This window comes from Chamaea fasciata, unplaced genomic scaffold (assembly GCF_029207755.1).
Source record: "Chamaea fasciata isolate MVZ Bird 193981 ecotype frontalis unplaced genomic scaffold, bChaFas1.0.hap1 SCAF_16, whole genome shotgun sequence".
Taxonomy (NCBI): domain Eukaryota; kingdom Metazoa; phylum Chordata; class Aves; order Passeriformes; family Sylviidae; genus Chamaea; species Chamaea fasciata.
This window is the reverse complement of record NW_027094101.1, coordinates 10,716,536-10,738,277: the sequence shown is the minus strand read 5'-3', so window position 1 is coordinate 10,738,277 and position 21,742 is coordinate 10,716,536. Positions and strand designations below refer to the sequence as shown.

Genomic DNA, 21,742 nt, shown 5'->3' with positions numbered 1-21,742 from the left:
TACTTCCTAATTTTGTCGATAAAAGTTTTTCCGTGGCTTTTATCAGATGACACAATAGGACCATGCTGTGAAATAACCTTTTTTCAAACAAGCAGGAAATCGTGCACACAAAATAAGATAAAAAAATTTTCCTCTTAATTTCTTTGCCTGGCAGCCAGCCCTCTCTCAGCCCTCTCTTTTTATTAGCCACTGATTTATCCTTAATCAGCAGCAAGTGAAATGACCCAGATATTGCCCGGGCATTTGTTCTTTGCGCCCTTGGGAGGTGCATCCCAAACTGAGAGGTCAGTGAGGAAAGCTCCCCCCCACACCAGGACCTGCAGGCTGGCCCAGGTGGTCCTGGTCCTGGTCCTGGTCCTGATCCTGGCTGCAGCATGTGCCTTCCCCAGCCCTTTTGGCTGTGGGGGCCACGGCCTGTGGGGCAAGTCACAGCAGCCAGCTGGGCTGGCAGGTCACGGCCAGCACTGTCCCCTTGTTGCTCCTGCTCATGGGGTGATGGTGCTGCTGGGGGGCCAAGAGAAATGGAGCCAAGAAATGCAGCTGCTACAATGATTTATTGTTTAGTGCTGGGGGTTCCAGGGTTCAGTTCAGGACAGTCACATCGTTCAGGTACAGAGACACTGATGGACAAGGATGCACTGGGGAGGCAGTGACAGCACAGCAAGGAAGGTTCAGAACAGACCTGCTCTCCATTTCCAGCCCCTGAACCAGAAAGTACCAGCTTTTCCAGAACAATGAATCACTCAGTCTGTGTATAAAATTAAATATAATTTATGCTTTGCTAATTGAAACCAAATACAAAATTCAATTTCCTGTGTACTCTAATGCTGACATTTGAATAGTTTTTTTAAAAAAGTGTAATTAACCTGACTCTCATTTGGCAGGCCTCTCTCTGGCCAGATAGAAAACAATCCCCCCACCCAGCCCCAGCTGCAGTGGGGCATACATGGGGCACATTTCCAAAGAACAAAACAAAATAACACCACCCTCCACCCCAGTCCCCATGCCCCCAGCCCACCCCAGGGTGACTGGCATGTCCCTGCTCCCTCCCAGCACTGCAGTGCTGGTAGCACCACAGTTGCACCTGGGGAGAGGACTGGAGGGTCCTGTCCCACCGTGCTGAGGGGTTGATGTCCATGGAGCAGGCACTCAGGGCCCAGGAGCAGGGTCTCTTCTCCCAGTGGGCACCCATCAGCTCCTGCTGAGCTGCAGGTGGCATCTGGTATAAAAAATAAACCTCTGAATATATGGCAGAAATAAGGAGAGTGAGTGTGGGGGCAGGCAGAGGGGCACAGCGGGAGCAGCGTGTCCCCAGCCCAGCCAGGAGCCACCATCCCCTGGAGCTGAGCCCCTGCCAGTCACCAGAGCTGCCAGTCCCAGCACCCAGCCCAGCACCCACAGGGCCAGCCCCACACCACGCTGGGGGTGCAGCACTCCAGAGACAGGCAGAGATTCCCAGACAGCCCTCTGGTGAGGGATGGGCCTGGAGCCCCTTGTCCTCCATTCAGCATCTTGCACCAAATTATGCAACAACAGGATTCACGTAGGACCTGTTCTGGTATTTTAATAACGTGTGAAACACCGTAAGATTTTTCTTATTATGTGCTTCCAATTTTCCTGTAGTAATTTGGGAGTTTGTGGGTTTGTGAAAACTGTGTCAGGAGCTGTTTTTAAATCTGACCAAGCTGATGGGAACTGATGTGGTGTCAGCAGGGACCTTGCAGTGCCCCTCCAGCACGGGCCACGCAGTCAATGGTCCAAATGGCTTCAGCTCTTCTCATCCAGTCCAAGGCACCGGCACCAGTCCATGGCCTAATGAGCCACACGACAGGCCCTGGAACCCTGAGCAGGGTCAGCTTGTCACCCCACGAATGCACCAGTGATTTCATCCCGTTAGCTGGAGCTGGGGGGAGTTCCTTCACCTCAATCCAAACTGAGTCCTGGTCCTCCTGCAGCAACCTCATCCTACACCTCTGCTGGGGACCTGCCCAGTGGGAGAGGGCTCTCATGTGGCTACACCCCAAGCTGGAGGTAGTCCTAGCCCTCATCAGAGCAAAGAGAGCTGCCAGCAGTATCCGAGTGCCCTGAGAAATCACCATGCGAGGGAGAGTTGCAGCAGCTCCGCATTCCACCTTTGCTCCCCCTCTGCCTGGTTTCCTGCAGCAGTGGAGGTGGAATTGTGCAGTTGTGTGAAAGCTCTGCTCTTGTTGTCTGCTGGGGCCAGCAAACAGCTCTCATGACACTGGGGGATCGAGTGGGGATATATGTTTATTCTATAGTTTCTACCAGGATTTGTAAATCTGGGTGACTTGGTCATTTCCACGAGAAAGCACAGGTTTTGTGCGCTGAGCAGTGCTTGCCCTGGGAATTAATTACTCTTTTGTAATTCTGAAGTAAGATGAAGGCTGCTTCCCTGTTCTGCGACCCCAGCTGTCCACAGCAAGCAGCAGGGATTGCATTTTCAAGGTGCAAACAAATGGCAGTGCCAGGGGTCCTGACTGTCAGACCCCGTGCCAGGGCTGTCCCCTGCAGCCACCCCCTCAGTCCCCCCTGCCAACACCCGGCTCCAAACCAGAGCACAGCCTGGCCAGGGGGTGCTGCGTGGACACGTGTGGCACCACACTGTGCCTTGGCAGCCTGGCAGGGCAGTGGGAGCCTGGCTCACTCCTGGGGAGCCTGGGAATGTTCCTTCAGCTTCCAGGAGAGTGGAGACCCCAGGGGGACCCCAGTTCTGATCTCACTGAGCATCTCAGCAAAGAACGAACAACTCTCTTCCAACAGTGGAGGTGCACCCATCGGTCAGAGGAGAATTGAGGCCAGGTGTCTGTGGCACTTGGTAAATTCTAGATTTAGTGCAAGAAGTAATTGAAACTTTTGGTGCAAATGAAGTTCCTGTACATAGTTCCTTTGCAGCATAACTGGCTTTATTCCTTCCACACACGAAGACCAGTGTGCATGTGAGTGCACAAGGCCTGAATTTACCAGATCTGATGCTGCTGTTTGGGCAAAAGTAAAGTGCAGGGCAGGAGAAATCAAACCTATGGGTTTTTCCCAGTGCTGGGTTTTGGGAGCCACCCTCTCGCCCAGCTCACCGTGGCAGGAGGTCTGGTCCTGCCTGCCTGGCTGCAAGGGGGACACCAGCAGCAAAACATCAACACAAAGTGCCCCATCACCCTGAGGAGCCCTGCTCCCCCTGCCTCCTCCTCCTCCCACCTGCCCCTGGCCGCTAGAGCCGTGGTGGGGACAGCCCGAGGTGACAGGCCACTGCAGTTCCAGAAGGGGACATGTGGGGTGACTTCTGCTGCAGCCCTGACAACACAAGGGCCTGTTACACACAGGGCTGAGCCTCTGGCCCCAAGAGAGTTTTGGGTCTCAAATGATGATTCACATCCCAAAAAACGAAAAATATTTTTTCCTGATTTTGTGGTTCTACTTATCACTTTCTTCTTGCTCCCACTGGAAATCTTGGCCCGTCATTTGGTAAAACATGACATTGAAGGGTTTGTAAAACTTCCGCAGTCTGTGGATGACGTCTGGGTCTATTTTGGGGTGAGTTCGACCCTTGGACTTGCCCAAACACCGGGGAGCACTGCTGTCCTCTGGCTTCTTTAGACAGGGAAACCCCTTCGTTTTATTAAAATAAAAATGCTTCTCTGTCACAACCCTCTTGAGGCCTAAGAAGTCCTGGACCTTGGCCATTTCCCCAGCTGGGTCAGTGATGAGCCTCTCACCACTGACAAACAGGATCTGGGAGAGGGGGAAGTACTGGAGCCAGTTTTCCAAGTGCAGGGCATAAATCCCAATGCGGATGGCACTCCAGGAGGCATCAATCAGCCCCAGGGTCCGGTTCTTGAAGGCCAGCACCTCAAAGGTGGGAATCTCTGGCTTTTTGGAGAGGGTCTGTGTGTAGTCCGAGATGGCTCTGGTGACGGGGTTCCGCACCACCACGATCAGCTTGGTGTCCTTGGCCATGGAGTGGATGCGCCGCGGGGCCTCGTTGGTCACAAAGTAGCTGGGGGTCTTCTCCATGGTGATCTGCCCCTCCAGCGTCTTGGGCATCACGTTCCTGGGCAGAAGCAGAGGAGGTGGTTAGCGAGGGGCCAGGCAAGAGTGGGCAAAAAGCCTTCCTGGCTTTGTTCCTTCTCGGCCCCTGGCCATTGTGGGCACCCAAACTGTAAAGTCCGCCTTGGTGAGACATTATGCAGACGATTTGCCATAGGTGTGTGTAGACCGAAGCTAATTGACACTAAACCTGCACAATACCTGCCTGCTCAGAAGCCATCTGCTCCCATTTGCTCAATTAAGCCCATTCACTCCAGAGCCGTGTACGGAGCGGCGCAGCTCGGATTACACAGGACCTTTTTGTTATGATGACATGCTTTTAAATGTCTCAGCTAATAAAACTTAATACAGAATAAGATCCCTTGCTTCTAGTACAATAATTAAATTTATTTACTATCTTGTGTGTGAGAAAGAATGACTCTTCTTTTATCTCTAATTCACATGCTCTGTCAATAATTAATTGCTGCTGGGTTTTGAGCTTCCTGTGCAAGCACTTTTATTAGCCAAAAGGAATTTGCCTACTGGATAAATTAGCATGTAGCAAGATTTTCCTGGATAGCATATTACCATATTGTAAAACGAAACTGCAGCGAGATAGCAGTTATGTCTAAGAAAATGAAGAGGTAAATTCTTGTCCCAGTGCCACCAGTTAAGGATTATCATAGCCAGCCAGAGGGTTTTAAGTGATCACAGAATCAAGGAATAAGCTGAATTGGAAGGGACCCACAGGTGTCCCCCACAAGAGCGTCACAGCCTGGTTCACACCTGTTGTGCTGCCAGGTGGCACTGGGGCTGGAGGCAGTGCCACAGCCAGGGACCTGCCTGCTGCCCACACCCACCCTCACCTGGCCGTGGGCAGCCCCAGCCCTGCCACAGAGCCAAGGACAGGAAGGGGGTCCCTGCCCTGGGGAAGCACTCATGGCCCTGGGCAGATCTCCTGTGCCAGACATGGAGGATGGTAATGCCCATGGCCTTGCAGGATTATCCCTTTGTATTTCAACTATTTTTAGTACAAACATATGGTGAGGAAATAACGTGAATAGGCTTGAAATGGCTCTGTGAGAGCACCTTGGGCAGTGACAGCCACAGTAATGCTGACGTCAAACTGCTGGGCCCCAGGAACACCCATTTCAGGAATAACACAGCTGAAGCCTGGAGCAGAAGCAGATGAGAGGCACAGCCCGCTGGTTGTGCCTGTCAGTGTCATCTCGTATTTGATTGCTACAGGCATCAAGTGGCTTTAACGCCCCTGTAATTTGTGTATTCACTGACGGTGCCACCCAGCCCATCAGGCTTGTTCTGCTGAGGTGCTCGGGGGGGAGGGGGGGGGGGGGATGAGGGGTCTCCTGCCAAAGCAAGAGTGGGTTTGGTGCTGCCACAGGGCTGCCGCAGCATTTTGGGTGAAGAGGCTGGTGTTCCTGTTGCTGCCCCTGTCCTGTTGCAGAACCATTCCTGATGAGTGCCAGCAATGCAGGACTCTGTCTCAGGGCCAGCAGGACTCTGTCTCAGGGCCAGCATGCTGATGGCCAGCCATCCCTCTGCCACCAGGTCCTGCTGGAGCTGCCTTCCCAATGGCAGGGCACCTGCAAGCCTGTCTTCTGCCCAGAGCACTCTGGTGCTTCATGCATGCCTTGCATCAGCCACTTGAGTAGCAGTGACACCATGGGGGCAAGGATTAGTCAGAACGATGCATCTTGAGGTATTCATTCCTTTAAGAAAACCCTGAACAAATTAAGAGGGATAGGAGGACTTGGGGACTGCAGATGCTGCAGAATTACAGACCAGCTTCCCTGGGGAATCCAGTACCCAGATTTAATGGCCTGTGGGAAGGAAGCAGCTTTTATGACCATGCACATCACAGCAAGACCCACAATATGATCAGAGATGAGCCCTTGGGTGCCCACTGCTGTACTGTGGGGGCTGGAGGAGTGGGAGGTGCTGCCACCAGTAGTGCTGCTCCGTGCTCACTCTCACAGCCCGTGGCTCTCGGCAGGGAGGGGACATGGGGAGTGACCCACCTGCAGCAAGGACAGCAGCCACAGTGGTGTCTGTCCCCCACAGCAGCACCAGCTGCCCCAGGGCATTTGGTTTGTATAAAACAAACACACTGGGGGTTTATAAAAGAAGCATGAGCAAACATGTTAATTACAAGTGCCCCTTCAGATGATGTTACCACAATAAACAGGAGCCAAGAAATTGCAGAGCTAATAATCTGGAAGTGTTGCCTCGTGCAAGGACTGTGTTTAACTCCATGCACAATAAAGACAAATGGATGGATGGGCTGGCCCTGAGGAGAAAATAGGGAAGCAGTGATCAAGGAAAAGAGGAGGAGAAGCAGATTCAGCTTTTGCTGTACAGTTTTTAGCATAAAGCTGGAAGCCACAAAGTGTCCTCAAGACACCCTGGCCCAACAGAGTCCGGTACAACTGTAGCTCTGGGACACACATAGAGAAAGGCTTTACCCCAAACTCTGCTGTGTTTCAGAGTCCCGCCCCATGTGCTGCCCTACTGGGGCAGGCACCAAGCTGCACTGTGCACTGAAGGATGCTTGAGCCTGCAGCCCTCGGGTCAGGTGCCCCACGTGCAGCCAGCGGCACACGCTAACTGCTGCCAGAGAGTGGCACACAGCACGGCCAACTCCCGCTGCTGGGAATAACAAGGGTGTTAAAGCTGGAGCAACCGAGCCTCCGGCACGGCAGGAATGCTCCTCAGAGCAGTTAACCTTCACAGAGCTGCTGCCATGTGCTCTGCCCTAATTGCGTGTGTGCCGACGGAATTCTAACCAGCTCCGTGTGTGCAGGCAGAGCAACGCCCCGCATCGCTCTCCTGCAGTGGCTGGTGCAGAGCAGTTTGCAGCGTGGGGCTGGGGCTTTGCTCCCCCTGGAACACACTTTGCCCTTCCCTGCAGTGTTTGTGTCCCTCTCGAGGCCGGCCTGGTTGCTGAAGATGCACGGTCATGGAGTCACCGCACCCGAGGGGCACTGCAGGAGGGGAAGTGTTGGAGTGGGACATGTCTGCTCATGGCTCTGCCACTGGTGTCTCCCCTCCTGTACTTTGTTCTCTCCATCACTGCTCACCTGGAAAAGGTGATCCATGGGCAGGAGCTCTGCTGACACAGGCAAGAACAAACCCTCTGCTCCCTTTGGGGCCAGGTGTCATCCCCTTGTGCTTGTTGGAGCAGCATCCCTACACTGTGCAATGCCACAACTAAATTGCTATGCTGGCCTTGGAGCCAGGAATTACCTCCTCCTCCAAGCAGATGATCCAATATATATTATTGAGTACTTGCTTGGGCTTTTGGTGTTTCCTTTCCTGTTCATTCCCCAGTGCTGTGCCCTGAGGCTGAGGAGGGCCAGACTGCTCTGTGCACCCCCACACCCCTGAGCTGCACAGGGGCTCGCTGCTGTCACTCCCTCAGGTTCCTGCGCTGTGCATGGAGGGCCCCCAGCCACTGTGGGTGGCAGGCAGGACAGCGGGCTCCTGCCTGCCCTGGCTTGGAGCAGAGGCCAGCTCTAAGCCCTCATTGGGAAAATGTGCTGCAGTAATTGTTCTTAACTGCTGGCTTCAAACAAGCTCTTTACTTTCAAAGGATACATTTTATAAATTTGCGAATTTGCATGTTGCCAAAATCCCCTTGTGGTTTATTTAAATCCAGATTATCTTGTTTATTCCTTCAGTCACAGCTGTCATTTATCTCTGTGTAGGCAGCTTGTTCACGATGTTGCAGGTTTCCTGCAATCCCACTCAAAAAGAGTCTTTGTTAAGTGTATTTTCATGTTCTCAACAAGAGAAAAAAGTTCATAGCAACTCCCAGGGCTTGGGGAATCGCTGAGGAGGACAAGGATTTGCACGGCTGCCATGGAAAGAGGAAATGGCCAGGTGCTGCAAGTGTCACCTGCCCACAGAGCTCCTCTCTGCTGCTCCTTGGGGTGGAGCAAACAGCTGCTTTTGTCTTCTGAAAAGACAAACATGAATCCTTTTTCTTTTTATTATTAACACATTCCGGTATAATTGCTTGAGCTGTCAGCTGTGACCTGCCAGTAATTCAGCAGGCGTGGGACTTTCAAGGGGAGAGCGGCATTGCAACTGAGCCTGCAGTGAGCATTAAAAGCAGAACCCATTTGCTATAAGCCCCCGAGTCAAATCTCTTGTTGAATTTGTTCAAACATAAATTTACAGCTGAATTTACATAGGTTTAATGTTTTATAATCTTTTCGGTCTGTGAATCTATATTCAAGAGTGAGTGCATTAGCTCAGAAATATTGTGCTTAACGCTGAAAATAATTTTAATCTCTCCAAAGTCCAATCCTTTGCACATCACTAAACCTCAGAAGCCAATCCCTTCTAATAAGAGACACAAAACTTGCATCTGTCGTTGCCTAATAGATTCACATTGCTCTAATTCAAACAGCTCACATATGTCTGTTAAAAACCACTAAAGGCAAATTATAAAGCCCTTTCAGAAAAGCGGGTGCCAGTTCAGACTGGGGGCCAAAGGGACACAAACCATCCCCAGGAAACTCACGGCAAGAGTTCAGTGGTTAGGAATCTGGTGGCTGGGAGAAGGGGGTGAACCACCTCTCTCTGTGACTTGTGTTCTGCTTTTGCAGGTCTTATAACCCCAAATTAGTGGCTGCTTGTACCGTTGGTTTCCCTCTCCAAGACAAGGAGCTTTCTCTCCTCCCAAAATTTCCAAAGCCATCCACTATCCGTGGAGAACACTATTGTGAGTGGCAATTTGGGATTGCAAGGACACGTCCTTGCTCTGCGCCAGCCGTGTCCCTGCTGAGTTTGTCCCCAGCATCCCCCAGGCTGTGCAGGATGTGGAGCCCAGTGCGCTACAGCTGGAGTGGGGGCAGCCCTGGATCCCAGCGCAGCCAGGGAACAAGAAGCAGCTGGGGCTTGGGGATGTCTCAGTGCCCCTCAGCAGGGCCAGCCCTTGTGCAGCGCTGCCGGGGCTGCCCGGAGCCGTCCATCCGTCTGTCCGCACCGCGGGCCGGCTGCAGCGCGGGCCCGGGTTGCCATACCAACGCAGGTGCTAACGCGTGTTGACTAACCCAGTGCCGAGCCGAGAATGGCAGCTTGGCGTTGCCACGGCAACCGAGATGCCAAATTGGAAACCGTGTCAATAGCAAAGGTATCCGAGAGGCGGCAAGTGCGGGCAGGGAGCAGTGCCTGGCGGGCCTGCCGGGACCCCAGCGGGTACCTGTCCCAGTGTGTACCTGTCCCGGTGGGTACCTGTCCCAGTGGGCACCTGTCCCAGTGAGCACCTGTCCCAGTGAGCACCTGTCCCAGAGAGTACCTGTCCCAGTGAGAACCTGCCTACACAGGCTGCCCGTGGCTCCTGCTCCTGGGCTGTTGGGACGGCTCAGGACACCCCACGGACGCTCGGCTGCATGCCAGGTGCCACCCCCAGGACCCCCATTTCATGGGGCACGGCTCCCCTGCTCCGTCCCTCCCTGTCCTCCTCTCCCGTGTCCCGCAGCCGTGCCGGGGGCTCGGCGCTGCTCGCACAGCAATCCCAGAGGACTCGGCTCCGCAGCCCAGGCGGGAGGATGCCGCTGGGAGCACCATCCCAGCCACACTCCCGGACACCGAAGAAAATGCCTGTGGAGCACAGTCTATTTCTAATGTGATTTTTCACAATATCGCCTAGTCTAGAGTCCAACAATCACAATGAAAGGGCTTCTGTGTCTCCACAAAATGCAAAATCTTTAACGGCTCATTGGCATGTGCTTAAGTTGGCCTGGATAAGAAGTTACTCCTGAGAACCTGCTATTGATTCTGTCAAGGATTCAAAGGTTTTATAGGCATCGCTCAGGATCTCTTTAGTACTTGTACCTTCTTAATGGCTCTCATCACCGATAGAACTGGAAACATCCCCCAGCACCCCGGGAAGCGGCTGTCTCTGTGCCAGGAGTCAGAGCCGCGCTGCTGTCCAGGAGGACGGCCAGGCAAACCTCCTCAGCACCCTGAGGGCACAGCCTTTCTGTGGCTCCTCCGGGGTCTTCTAGGAGGTGGGGCAGATGCTGGGGCTAGGGAAAGGGGCGGGGGGGAAATTGCACCCAGGAAGTCTCCTCTCCTCCTACCACTATGCAACAAAAATCAGTGGGCAGGTGGCTGAGTAGCAGACAAAAATATAAATATGCTCTGATTTCACTGGGACCATCTGGCTCAGGCATGATAGGTGGGTAGGAATGCTATAATCATGGAGCAGAGTACTAAGCTGATCCATTAAAGTCTTTTAGCAGAAGCAACTATGGAACCTATATTAATCTGGCAGTGCTTTCTGAACAGACATCACAAGGTTAGATCCATTCAGCTGCAATTAAAACCAACCCTCACTGATCAGGCTGGCTGGGAGACCTGCTGCAGCATTGTGTTCCCCAAGGCTCTCATGAGTATAGACTGTTGATACTTGCACAATGTAATCTGAAATTATGATCCTAATGCTAAATCTTGCTTTCTTCTGTTCTTTCCTCAAGTGGATCTCCTCTGGGACGTGGCTGCTGCCTTGTGCCGAAATCCCTTGCCTGCCAGTGCACAGCTCTCACTCTAATTGCACAGGCTCAGGTTAGTGCCGTGGGGAAGTGCCTGATGTGCTCCCTGCAGGGGCCTGCCCTTCCCCACCGCCCTCCTCAGCAGCAGCTGTGGGATGTACAGGGGGTGTGTACAGGCGACGTGCTGGCTCCTCCACTGGGGGAGCTCCTAGCGAGGCTGGGAGCACTCGGCACATCTGTGTCAGCACAGACCTCCTCCGGTGTCACAAACAGCCCTCAGCACCACTCGGCTTTGGCTGAGCAAATGAACCTCAGCTCTGTGGATGGAGAGGTGTATTCAGTGTGACATTTTTTGACCAGGGATAAATTTGGCCCAATCTCTCCAATCTTAGTGCAAGATTAATTGTTGGTCAGCAGTCAACCATGGAACAGGTTGTAAAAAAGGCTAGAAGTGCATATTTCTAACCCCTCAGCTGTCAAAATTATTTTCATGAAGTCTCACTATCATTCTCTACAGAAGTGCCATGATCCTATTCACTGGGAATCTCCTAGTGTCGTCTCCCAGATTTAATTACTATATTAGTCACAGTTATAGCAGAGCAGCCCTAGTCTGAGCTTCTCACACAGCACTGGAATGAGGACACACGGGCAGGCAGGGGTGAGCCCTGCCTCCTCTTACTGAGGATCTTCACATCAAGCTGCTCCCAGTCCAGGTTTCCCTTCAACACAGGAGTTCAATCCCCTCGGTGCCAGTTCACTCACTTCTCACTGTTTTTTGCCTGCCCCATGCCAGTGCTCAGCTATGGGGCAGATGAAATGCCGATGCACATGCAATCTGCGCAGGACAGAAACCTCTCTGAAACATGCAGTCCAGTGCACTTTGTTGGCAGCAGTCACTGCATCCCTTCCCTTCCCTTCCCTTCCCTTCCCTTCCCTTCCCTTCCCTTCCCTTCCCTTCCCTTCCCTTCCCTTCCCTTCCCTTCCCTTCCCTTCCCTTCCCTTCCCTTCCCTTCCCTTCCCTTCCCTTCCCTTCCCTTCCCTTCCCTTCCCTTCCCTTCGGCATTCCCAGTCTGGGAGTTCAACACCACCATGCAGCAGGACGAGCCCCCAGCACCAGCCGTGTTCTTCCTGCCCCAGGCAGAGCAAGAGGAGCCCACAGGGACCCCCGTGCAGGAGTGCTCCCACCCAGGAGTGCTCCCACCCAGCTCAGCCCTGGCGGTTGCTAAGTGATGCCGATGGAAGTTTCAAGGCTGTCAGTAATAGATGCTGTTGGTGCTGCAGGCTGCGGTTCCTGGAACAGCCAGTTGGATGTGGGAAAGCTACAACTCATGGGGAGAGCTCTGTGCATGCCGTGCAGCTGACAGCTAACACTGAGCAGCCTCAACCGAGTGGTTCAGACCACTCCAGTTTCCCAAAGATGGGATGGGCCCTTCCCAAAGAAGGCCAGGGAAATAAAATATTGAAATATAGTGGTTTGGGACTGCATATCCTGAGGAGTCCTTTATCATCTTCTGGAAAATTTAATTCTACCAGGAAAAACACCCTGGCAATAATGGCTGCCTAAGTGAAAGCACCACGGCTGGATCATACTAAAAGCTTTTCAGGGAAAAGAGTAAATAAATTCCATTCTTCAGATCTATCTGGATGTTATCCTAACGCCGCGCCAGAGTAATAGGTAAGCCATCAACAGCTAAAAGGCTGGGAATTGTTATGGAGGAGCGATACTGCCAAATAGGCTGAAAACAGCAGTAATCGTTCACATCCTGCGCTGAGCTCCGGCACCGCTGGCAGCCGGGGATGGGAGAGGGACTCCTGCCCTCCTGCCAGAGGGACCGGCACAAAAAGGCTGGACACAAATCCACCATCAAGGCCGCCACAGGAGCCCCAGGCTGGTCAGAGGTGCTGTCCAGGAGCATGACCCTTGCACCTTCTCACCCGCAGCTACCCGCTCCTTTTCTGGCTGTCGGTGAGATGGATCCGTGCTGCAGGCAGGGCAGCCGGAGGGGCGGGGGCGAGCTGATGGGCTCTCAGCAGTTGCTGGGGGTACCAAAGTCAGCTCCAAACCCCTCCACAGAGACCCTGAGGGGCGAGATCTTCCCAGGTGCATTAGCCTCTCAGCTGTTCAAAGCACAACACCCACTGTTCAATCTGCACTGCACCAGTGTCTGCACCCAGCCTCGGGAGCCCTTGGCCACTGCAGGCAGAGACGCACACCAGTGCCCCAGCCCCTCCTCTGCCTCCTCCCCATGCAAGGGAACCACGTCAGTCCCAGCATCACACAAGTCCTGCAGCGGCCAAGGCATCTCCCAAAACTACTGCCAAGGACTAAACAGACCCAAGACTCGTCCATTCCCACTCCAGAGCTGCTCCCCTGCCCCTGGAGGGAGTGATGCCAGCCAGGCTGCTGCCGAGGGCACAGCTATTTATTATTTGCTTCTGTTGATTATTTTGGGGTTTAAGTTCATTTATTATGTATGCAAGAATGGTAATACACTGGCATCTGTATGTCTTTTAGGCATACAATATCCTTATTATTCAAAGTGGTTTTTCCTCCATAATTGAATGGTTTACCTTATTATTACACTATGTTAATGACCCAGCATTTCCATTTTTCTATAGGATGCTTAATTGTAAGCAAAGTGCAATCAGAATCAGAGATGCCATCTGTAATTGACAGCATCATAATAACAGCCAGAACTGCAGGAATGAAGTACCAAAATAAATACCGGTGGGGAGAAAGCCGCCCTGAAACTCCCCCAGGAAGCTGCTCTGGGCTGGGACAGAGCCCACCCACACAGGATCCTGTCCCCAAACTCTGACAGTTTGGGCATTAACAGAGATAGAGTGCTATTGATATCAGTTTGTACATTTAATCAGTTTTTTTGCAGTTTTCAGCGAGATGTGAACTATATCCCTGTCCAAGGCATTTGGTTCAAATCAGCTGAGACAGAGAATAATCAAGATTTATGATTCTCATTCTGACTCGGATCACACAGTCAGTGCAAACGGTACTGCAGAGCTTCCTCCCAGAGCCCCAGTGACATCCCTCTGCTTGCCCTCACACAGTGATTTCAGGTCCATCCCAGGGATGTCACTGTGCTGCTGCAGCTCCAGGTAATGGTCACTCAGGGTTCCCTCATTACCCCCAGGGCAGCACTTGAGGGACAACCCAGTTTGGGGTTGGTTGGCAGAAATCAGTAAAACAGCACTTTGCAAAATAAAAGGCAATTCATCTTGCTGTGCCTCCCAGCACAGCCTAGAGCAGCCTGGAGCAGGAGCAGCCTGTGGCATGTCTGACCTCTGTCACCCAGAGCATCCCTGCTGGGGAAGCACACCTAGGGTTTTCAGCGTGAACCATACCTACCCCTGCAGGAGCCAGGGGCCCAGGAGCAAAGTGAGCACTGGGAGTGCACAGGGAAGGACCAGGGATGGCTCAGGAGAGCTCCCAGCAGCAGCAAGGGCTGTCAGCCCATCCTAGAGGCAGGTCCATTCCCAGGGGCGCAGCAGCAGCCTGGGGAGACAGAGGTCTCCAAGAGCTCAGCTGGGAAGTGAATGTTTAGATAAAAACTAAATGATCCAATACCAACTCTAATAAAGCCAGCCAGGTGATGGGAACAGAGCAATGGTGAGGCAATTTTCAAGCCATTTTGAAGGCAGCCATGCTGTGTGCTGCTGGCTGGCCAGAGTGTGCTGTGGCTGCTCTGGTGGGCTCTTGCCCAGACATCTGCTGCCATCAGTACAGGATGGATGTGAGCCCAGGCCAGGCAGCCCAGCCACAACTGCAGAGGAGGGTCCTGGCACTCCCACACTGCCCAGCAGACCTAGGAGGTCCCCTCTCTGGGCAGCACAGCCCCAGCATCTCAGCCCATATCACACCCCTGCAGTGTGTGCTTCATGGGAAGTGTTGTGATGCTGCTGCCCAGGGCTCAGCATGGCCCCGTGCAGGAATAGGGTGATGGAGCTCCCTCTGGCAGAGGCTGGGACAGGGTCTGTGGGCTCCTGTTGCCTCCTGCAATGCTGGCAGGGGGCAGGAGCAGGGCAGCCACAGAGGGCTGAGCTGCTGGTACCCTCTGTCACTGCTGCCCTGCAGGGCCCTGCTGTGCTCTGTCTCATCAGGGTTTGCTCAGCCACCTTCCCCACACACCCTGTGTGGCACCACTCAGGGTTAGCCAGGGCTCTCTGCTCATTCACACATGTAACATCCAAGAGAGTGAAAAAACAGCCCGATGCCACTCCAGTCAATAGTGTAAACAATTCCTGGTTTGGATAAACAGAATTACTAGTGTAGAAGAGCTCTGGGCAGCACTGCACAGTCTGATTAGTGTAAATGCTAAACACAAACCAATTAACACTCTCTAAGTCTGCTTATCTCATGTCACTTAGTGCTAAAATAAAGGCTAACACTAAATACACACATTGATTTAGCCATTAAATCTAACATCACTCAAAACAGCTCATTGTATCACCGAGAAACAAATAAAGTCACCTGAATTTTCAGAAGCTGCTGTATTATGAGCAATGACTTAATTGCCCCATCCAGCACGAGGGAGTCACTGCCCATACTGAAAGGGAACTGATACCCAAAAATCCAAAAATCACACCTGGGCCACAGGCAGAGGTGACAAGTGACATCCCTGAGACACCTAAGGCAGTGCTGCTGTGGAAGCACCTGGGCCTGGCCTGGTGCTGTGCCACCAGCTATGGGAACAAACATCACCATCACCAAGAACACAATTGCATGGCCAGGGCCAGACACCAGTCCCAGGCATCCACCAGCTCTGCTAAGCAAGAGGAAACACTAACCAGTCCCAGGGAAACTCCACCAGCTGCCAGTGCACTTTTAGAGGGCAAAACCAGCACTGACTGAGCACCCACCTTAGTCCCCAAAGAACCAAAGCTACTTTGGGTTTGATTTGGGCTTTATATGCTTCTTCAACTAGAAATTACTGAAAGCTGGTATGTGGGAAGCTGATGACAGGAATAGCCTGTCTGGGGTATCCTGCCCTAACAAGCACCGGGAGCAGGCAGGGAAGGATGTGTGGATGTCAGCAGGCAGTGTGAGATGTTTACATTCCTAATTACAAGGGCTAATTCTTCGCTTTGGCCAGGTATCCCTTCTGCAGACAAGGTTAATGGGATGTGAAAGACCACAGCTGCCACAGCACCGAGTGAGGAGGACAGGCAAGAGACAGTAGCATTAATCAGCAAGGAGCCATGCAAAAATGGTTATCTCAAGCTGTTTGGAGGCACGGAGTAAAAATAAATCTCCCCGAGTTTAATATTCTGCCAGTCAGCTCCTTTTTGTAGGTGGAATCTATTAAAAATTATCTTTCTGCTAAAATGCTAAAGTGTTTCTGACATTTAACAGCTTGCTTCGAGCAAAAAGGTGCAATAAATACATAGGAGAGCTAATTGGCACCAGAACACCCAACATCCACCCAGCACGAGCAAGCACTGCTGTGTCAGCTCCTGGCAGAGCCTAGCATCCCACCTGTGCCCCTGCTCCCGTGGGCCTGCTCACCTGGGGGACTGGGAGGCTCCCACCCTCATCCAGAAACTGCAGATGGAGTGGCTGGAGCCCAGGGTCTGGGGGACACGTGCTGCAATCTGGTCCTACCCAAGTCTCCACTTTGAGGTACTTGGTTGCTGCAAGACGCAGAAGGAGCTGCTTGGCAATGCGGTCTCAATAAAAATTAATGCTTTAACAAGGAGCCAAATAGCTACAGCTAATGTTCTTCTGAATGAGATCTAAATTTTATTCATAAGCATCAGTGTCAGGACTAAAATAACAGTTTTATGGACACTGTGAGCATAAACAGCTCTGCTGATTCAAAAACAGAAACTGCACTTCTGAATGAATCAACGTGTTCATTTGGAACAAAAGCACTGTTCCAAATACATGCCTCAAATAAAAGAGAAAGCCAGACAGTGTTCTCCTGGTGAGCCTGTTTCCAAGGAATGCACTGCAGAGGGGAAGGGAGATGAGGGGACAGTGATTGGGAATGTGCTGGGAGAAGGAGCAGGGCACACTCAGGGGCTGCCTGGGACACGGCTGGAGGCGGGGTGGGATGGTGCTTCCACCTCATCTGCATTTGGAAAAGAATCTCAGGTGAGAAAGAAGAGTGCTACACTCCTGCAGAAATCCCTGCTGAGCTCCAACATTCAGGACTGAATGGCTCTGGCAAATGGTTGAAATGGTTTTTGTTTATTTGGGGTCAACGCCTTGAAAAAGGGTGAGAGCTGTGTGGCTAATAAGTAATTGATACGAGATTTTTAGAAAAATACCTCTTGGGGAGTGGGCTCGGACAGATAAAGCCAGGTAGCCCAGTGCGGCACACCTGTGTGGGCATGAGCACACCGGCCAGAGAGAGACTCCAGAGCATGGCTGAAATGGGACTGGAAAACATTGTACATTCCGTGAGGAGTTTGTTAGGCTGCTAGTGGAGCCTCTGGACAATTTGTTTACTTTACAAGGCCCACTGCGGGTCGTGCAAGAGGGAAGCACCAGTTCCAGCATCCCCATTCCCACAGTCCTTCTGCAAATGGGAACAGGACCAACAGGACTGGGCACTCCCAGTCAGCACTGAAACACCCCAGATATCACGATCCTTGTCCAGCCCCGAGAGCCCAGGCTCCCGAGATGAGGCAAGCCCAGGCTCCCAGGATGAGGCAAGCCCAGACCCCTGCCCTGGGCAGCCCCCGGTCCCCCACAGTCCTGTAAGCTCAGGTTCTGCAGGGAGTCTCTCTCTGGGAGAGCCCGGCTTTGCTGCTGCACTGCTTCCCATAACTGGGGCGATATATCTGAGGCCACAAATGAAAGATCAATATTTATTTAACAGACACATTACTCTTTAGAGGCCCTTAATTGTAAATTAATCATCATTAGCTGGCAGTAATTGAATACGCAGAAAGCTGTGATCGCAGCTATCCCCCACAGCAGGGTCTGGCCAGCAGAGGGGAGTGGGATGGGGGTAAGAGGTGGGAGAGGGACCCACAGTGAGCCCTGCAGGGATGCACAAGGACTGCTGCAGCCAGAGGTTTGCTCACCCCATAGCAACCTAGCAGTGGCAGGACAGAGCTCTGTGGGCTGGGAACCCTCACAGAACAAGGGGCAAACCCTGGAGCAGGAAAGTGCCTCTGTCCCTGCAGCAGCAGGACACACACTGCTGCTTTGGCCCCAGTCTCAGTTCGAGCTGGAAAGGCAGTGTGCTCCAACCAGACAAGCCCCCCTGGCCTGTGTGTCCAGCACAGGGGGCCGAGAAGGGAAATGAGAGGGGTGACAGGCCCATCAAGGGCTCTGCTCTGCCTGCCCAGGGAAGCACCTGCCCAGCACCCATCAGCACCTGCATGGAATTCTGAGGCTGCTCATGTGCTCACTGAATTCTGCCTGCTGGAGGCACAGCTGGTGGCAGACTGTAAGCCCAGGGGATCCCTTCCCTTTGGGAGGGAGAAACTGCAGTTTGTTTCTTTCCAGATTTTACAGGAACACAGATCAGCAGTACAAGCCGCAGCCCTTCCTCCCCGGCTCCCAGATCCATGGGGTGTGAGCCTGCCCACAGGGATCCAGGGGGACACAGGGAGATCACAGACACTGGCACAAATGCTCTGGAGAGCGCTGCTTTTCAGACACCCTTGCACACTGGAGCGCTTTGGAGATATTGGTGTGCTCTCTAGTCTGGGGCTTTGGGCAGTTCTACCCTGTTTCTGGTGTCACAGTGATTAAGAAACAAAATCTTAATGTCGTCCTTGGTGGGAACACAGGCAAGTGCACAGCCTCAGTGCCAGCGGGCTGTGTGGGGTGAGCTGGCAGAAGGAAATGCAAATTCTCTTTCTGTAAGGACGACAGTGGCACGAATGCTGACTTTATTAAAATGCAGAATTATTTCAGGGCCCTTTGTTTAGCTCAGAGCCCGGAGGTAATTTATGCACAAGGATGGAGCAGCGAGGGCTGTGCTCGGCTGCCTGGCATTGCCAGCAATTCTTGGCTGGTGCTCCTGGTGTGAAGACTTTCCAGCTCTGGAGGGAAGGTCTGAGAACCCACAGTCTCACTGCTTGTTCTTGCTGAAGAATTTTTCCTGTCCTCACAGCTCCTGTGCACAGCTGCTACGGACGGAGGCTTTAACACAGAGACTAATTAATGCTCGCTGATGAAGGCAGCTGGTCTCCAGTCCAGTGACATTCCCTCTCTGCCTGCCCTGCTCCTGCTGCCCAGGAACAGCCTGACTGCACTGGCCTCTGCTGCTCCCAGGTGCCATCCCTGAGAGCTGCTGAGAGCAGCCCCCCGTGCTTCCCCATGGCTCCCCTGGAAACAAGGCAATCTGAACTTCTGCAAATTCTGATCAAAACCTGGGGCTTAGCTGGCACTTCCACAGCTTCGGCCTCTCTATCAAAGGGACGCATGCAGGATTTGGCAGAAGAAATTCCAGAACCTGGCACAGAGATGACAATGAGTTTGTTATGAATAAATATTACAGCTTGGAGGGGTGAACTCCAGCATGGCTGGAGCTGTCCTGGTCCCATGGACAGCTGTGGGGGTCCTGCAAAGGTACAGGGAGACCATGAAGCAGGGCTTCCCCATGAGCAATAGGTGGACAGGAGAGAGGTCTCAGTCCCTGAACAGCAGCAGTAAGCTCACCTGCTCATCACCACAGTCCTGGGAGAGGGTCCAGCCACCACCAGTGGCCCAGGTGCAGCCAGCTGAAGGCTCAGACCAGTGCACTTCAGAGGAACAGGTTCAGCCAGGTGCTGGAGTGAAGCAGCACAGCTCAGGGGCATGGAGGGATGCCAGGACCTGTCCTGGCAGCGCCTGGGGGCTGCTGCAGCAGCACGGAGTGCAGGGACCAATGCCAGGCACTTCACCTCTGCTGACCATCACTGCAAAGGCAAACAGAGGCTGCTGGAGCCTGTTGGCAGGGAGGTTTATTGAAATTAAACCTTTGCAGCAGGTTATGTGCTCTTGTTTTGAGGAGTTTAAACCATGTCCAAGATCAGGCTAGATTAAATCCTGGACTTCCACTCCTGCCCAGGAAGCCTCATCTAGGGCGATTGTGTTTTCATCTGCATACTAATGCCGGGCTTTTTAATCAGCAAGGAAACCTTCCAGCACATTGCTTCAAAGGTAAATGTCTGCAGTGGAAGGCAAACAGGGAGGAAGCCCCTGCCAGCTTCTTTCCCCCTCTGCCGTGCCACACACACCAGATGTGCTGCATCTGAGCTGGTGGGACACGGGGGCTCTGCCCTGGGAGCTGCGTGGCTGCCATCAGGCTGTGCACTGCTGGGGCTGTGCTTGGGGAACATTACTGTGTTTGACACAAAGTCTGGCTTCACTGAGCCAGGTTCATCACCTGGTAAAGCTGCTGTGCCCAGCCATCACAGGCAGAGCAGAGGGCCTGCTATTAACAGGGGAAGGAGCTGGGGAAAAAATCCAGGACTTCTGCTTTTGTGCAGGTGGAGTGCAGAATTACGTTGCAGAAGAAGATCTGTGCTGTCTGTGTGAGTCCTAAATCCCACCCTGCCCCTCACACATCGATCCCAGCAGCTGGTCACAGCCTGCAGGTTGGCAGGAGGAGGGCTGGAGTGCTGGGAGCGCAGGGAGACGAGAGCCTGGAGCCAGCCACCCTTCTGGAGGGAGATACTATTCTTAGGAGGGTATTTGGAGGCAGTTCAGAGGAACCTGCCTTGTCACACTTTTAAATTCCTGTCTCTGCGGTGGCACAGTGACAGAAGCCTTCCCGTATGGTGCCGTGGGAGGGAAAGCTTCCGCCCGCCATTGCCTGCGGCGGGTGCCAACCGTGCTGGGCACCTGCCATCACAGGGGCTGGCACTGCTCTGCTCTGGCTGCTCAGGGCAGCCACAGCCCCCAGCCAGCAGCCTCCTCACACCAGGTGGGTTCCTGGCCACAGAGCTCTGATTCACGGCACTCAAACACCCTGTCTTGGCCCCCAAGCATCCCGCTTCCTGAAACCTCTTCACTCCTCTTTCCTCACATGGTGATCTCCTTGCTACACCAATTACTGCCACCAATTGCTGTGCAAAATAATAATGTTTATCCCCACCTCCACTGGCAAACAGACAGTGAAATCTCTGGCACTCACCAGCAGCAGGGTCCAGCACTGGGAGCACCAGCACGACCTGCAGAGAGCCTGGGCTGGGCGGCTGGGAGAAGCTCCAGGTTACACGGAAGGAAAAGGGGCACAGCCTCAGCAGGAAAGAGATCTGTAACGTGAGTGGCTCGGTTCCAGCTGACAGTGGCACCTGTGCCCTGCCCTGCCCCAGGCAGCCGCTGTGGCACACCACACCCCAGTGCCACCCTGGCACTGTCACTGCAGGGCAGCACCATGTCAATGCCCCGGCCCCGGCCCCGGCCCCGGCCCCGGCTCCTGATGTTTTCCTGCCAGGGAAAACATCAACAGGTCTGGTTCCAGCAGCAAACACCGCATTTCCACAGACTTTCCTAGAGGTAATGTTTCTCCTTTGTACTGGAAAGTTTCCGGAAAGTTTCCAGCAAATAGGTGTTGCAGGTAAGCAGGGGTGGGGTCAGTCCATCCTGCACCAGAGGCAGCCGTGCAGCCCCACTGCAGCACACAGAGGTGTGAGGACATTAATCACCACTGCCGAGCTCCTCTCCTGCCACTGTCACAGCCCTAATTGCGCTTGTTAAGTGGAATGTCTTCCTGGCGCTCGCTCGGGGCCACGGCTCGTTCAGATAAGACAGACCCGGATCAATGCTGCTTGACAGGCGATGCACTCCGATGCGCTCCCAGCAAATGCTGCACGGCCTGTGCCCCTCAGAGCGCTCCCACCCACCAGGAGGACATCCTCCCGGAGCCCAGAGGCCCCAGTGTCGCCGGTGCACGGCGAGGAGGGATGTCTCCGGCACGGCTGTGTGCTGCTGCACTGCTCTCCCTGCACAGCCTCTGCCGGGAAACCTGCTCACATTGCCAGGAACAAGCACCCCAGCCTAGGCTCAGTGCTGCTCCCGTGTGACCCCCTCGCCCTACAGGGTCTCTACTACACAGGACACTTGGCAGCTCTGCCTTTCATGGGTGTGCTGAGCACAGGACAAAGCTGAAGCACACCCAACACCCTCGGCATCGCAAGTAACCCCTTTAGATGTTTCTGTGTTATCTGGCCCATCACAAACACCTCACTCTAAGGCAGGCCCAGCTGCCCTGGCTCCA

General features: G+C 53.4%; 1 protein-coding gene across 1 annotated transcript in view; it reads right to left on the bottom strand.

The window, feature by feature from the left end:
• Positions 1 to 2,786: 2,786 nt before the first annotated feature.
• Positions 2,787 to 21,742, bottom strand: part of HS3ST4 (heparan sulfate-glucosamine 3-sulfotransferase 4) — a 52,270-nt gene continuing 33,314 nt past the window's right edge. The window contains exon 2 of the mRNA XM_066198287.1: positions 2,787 to 4,066. Coding sequence (XP_066054384.1) covers positions 3,430 to 4,066 — 637 coding nt within the window. The 3' untranslated portion in view covers positions 2,787 to 3,429. The remainder of the gene's footprint in view (positions 4,067 to 21,742) is intronic.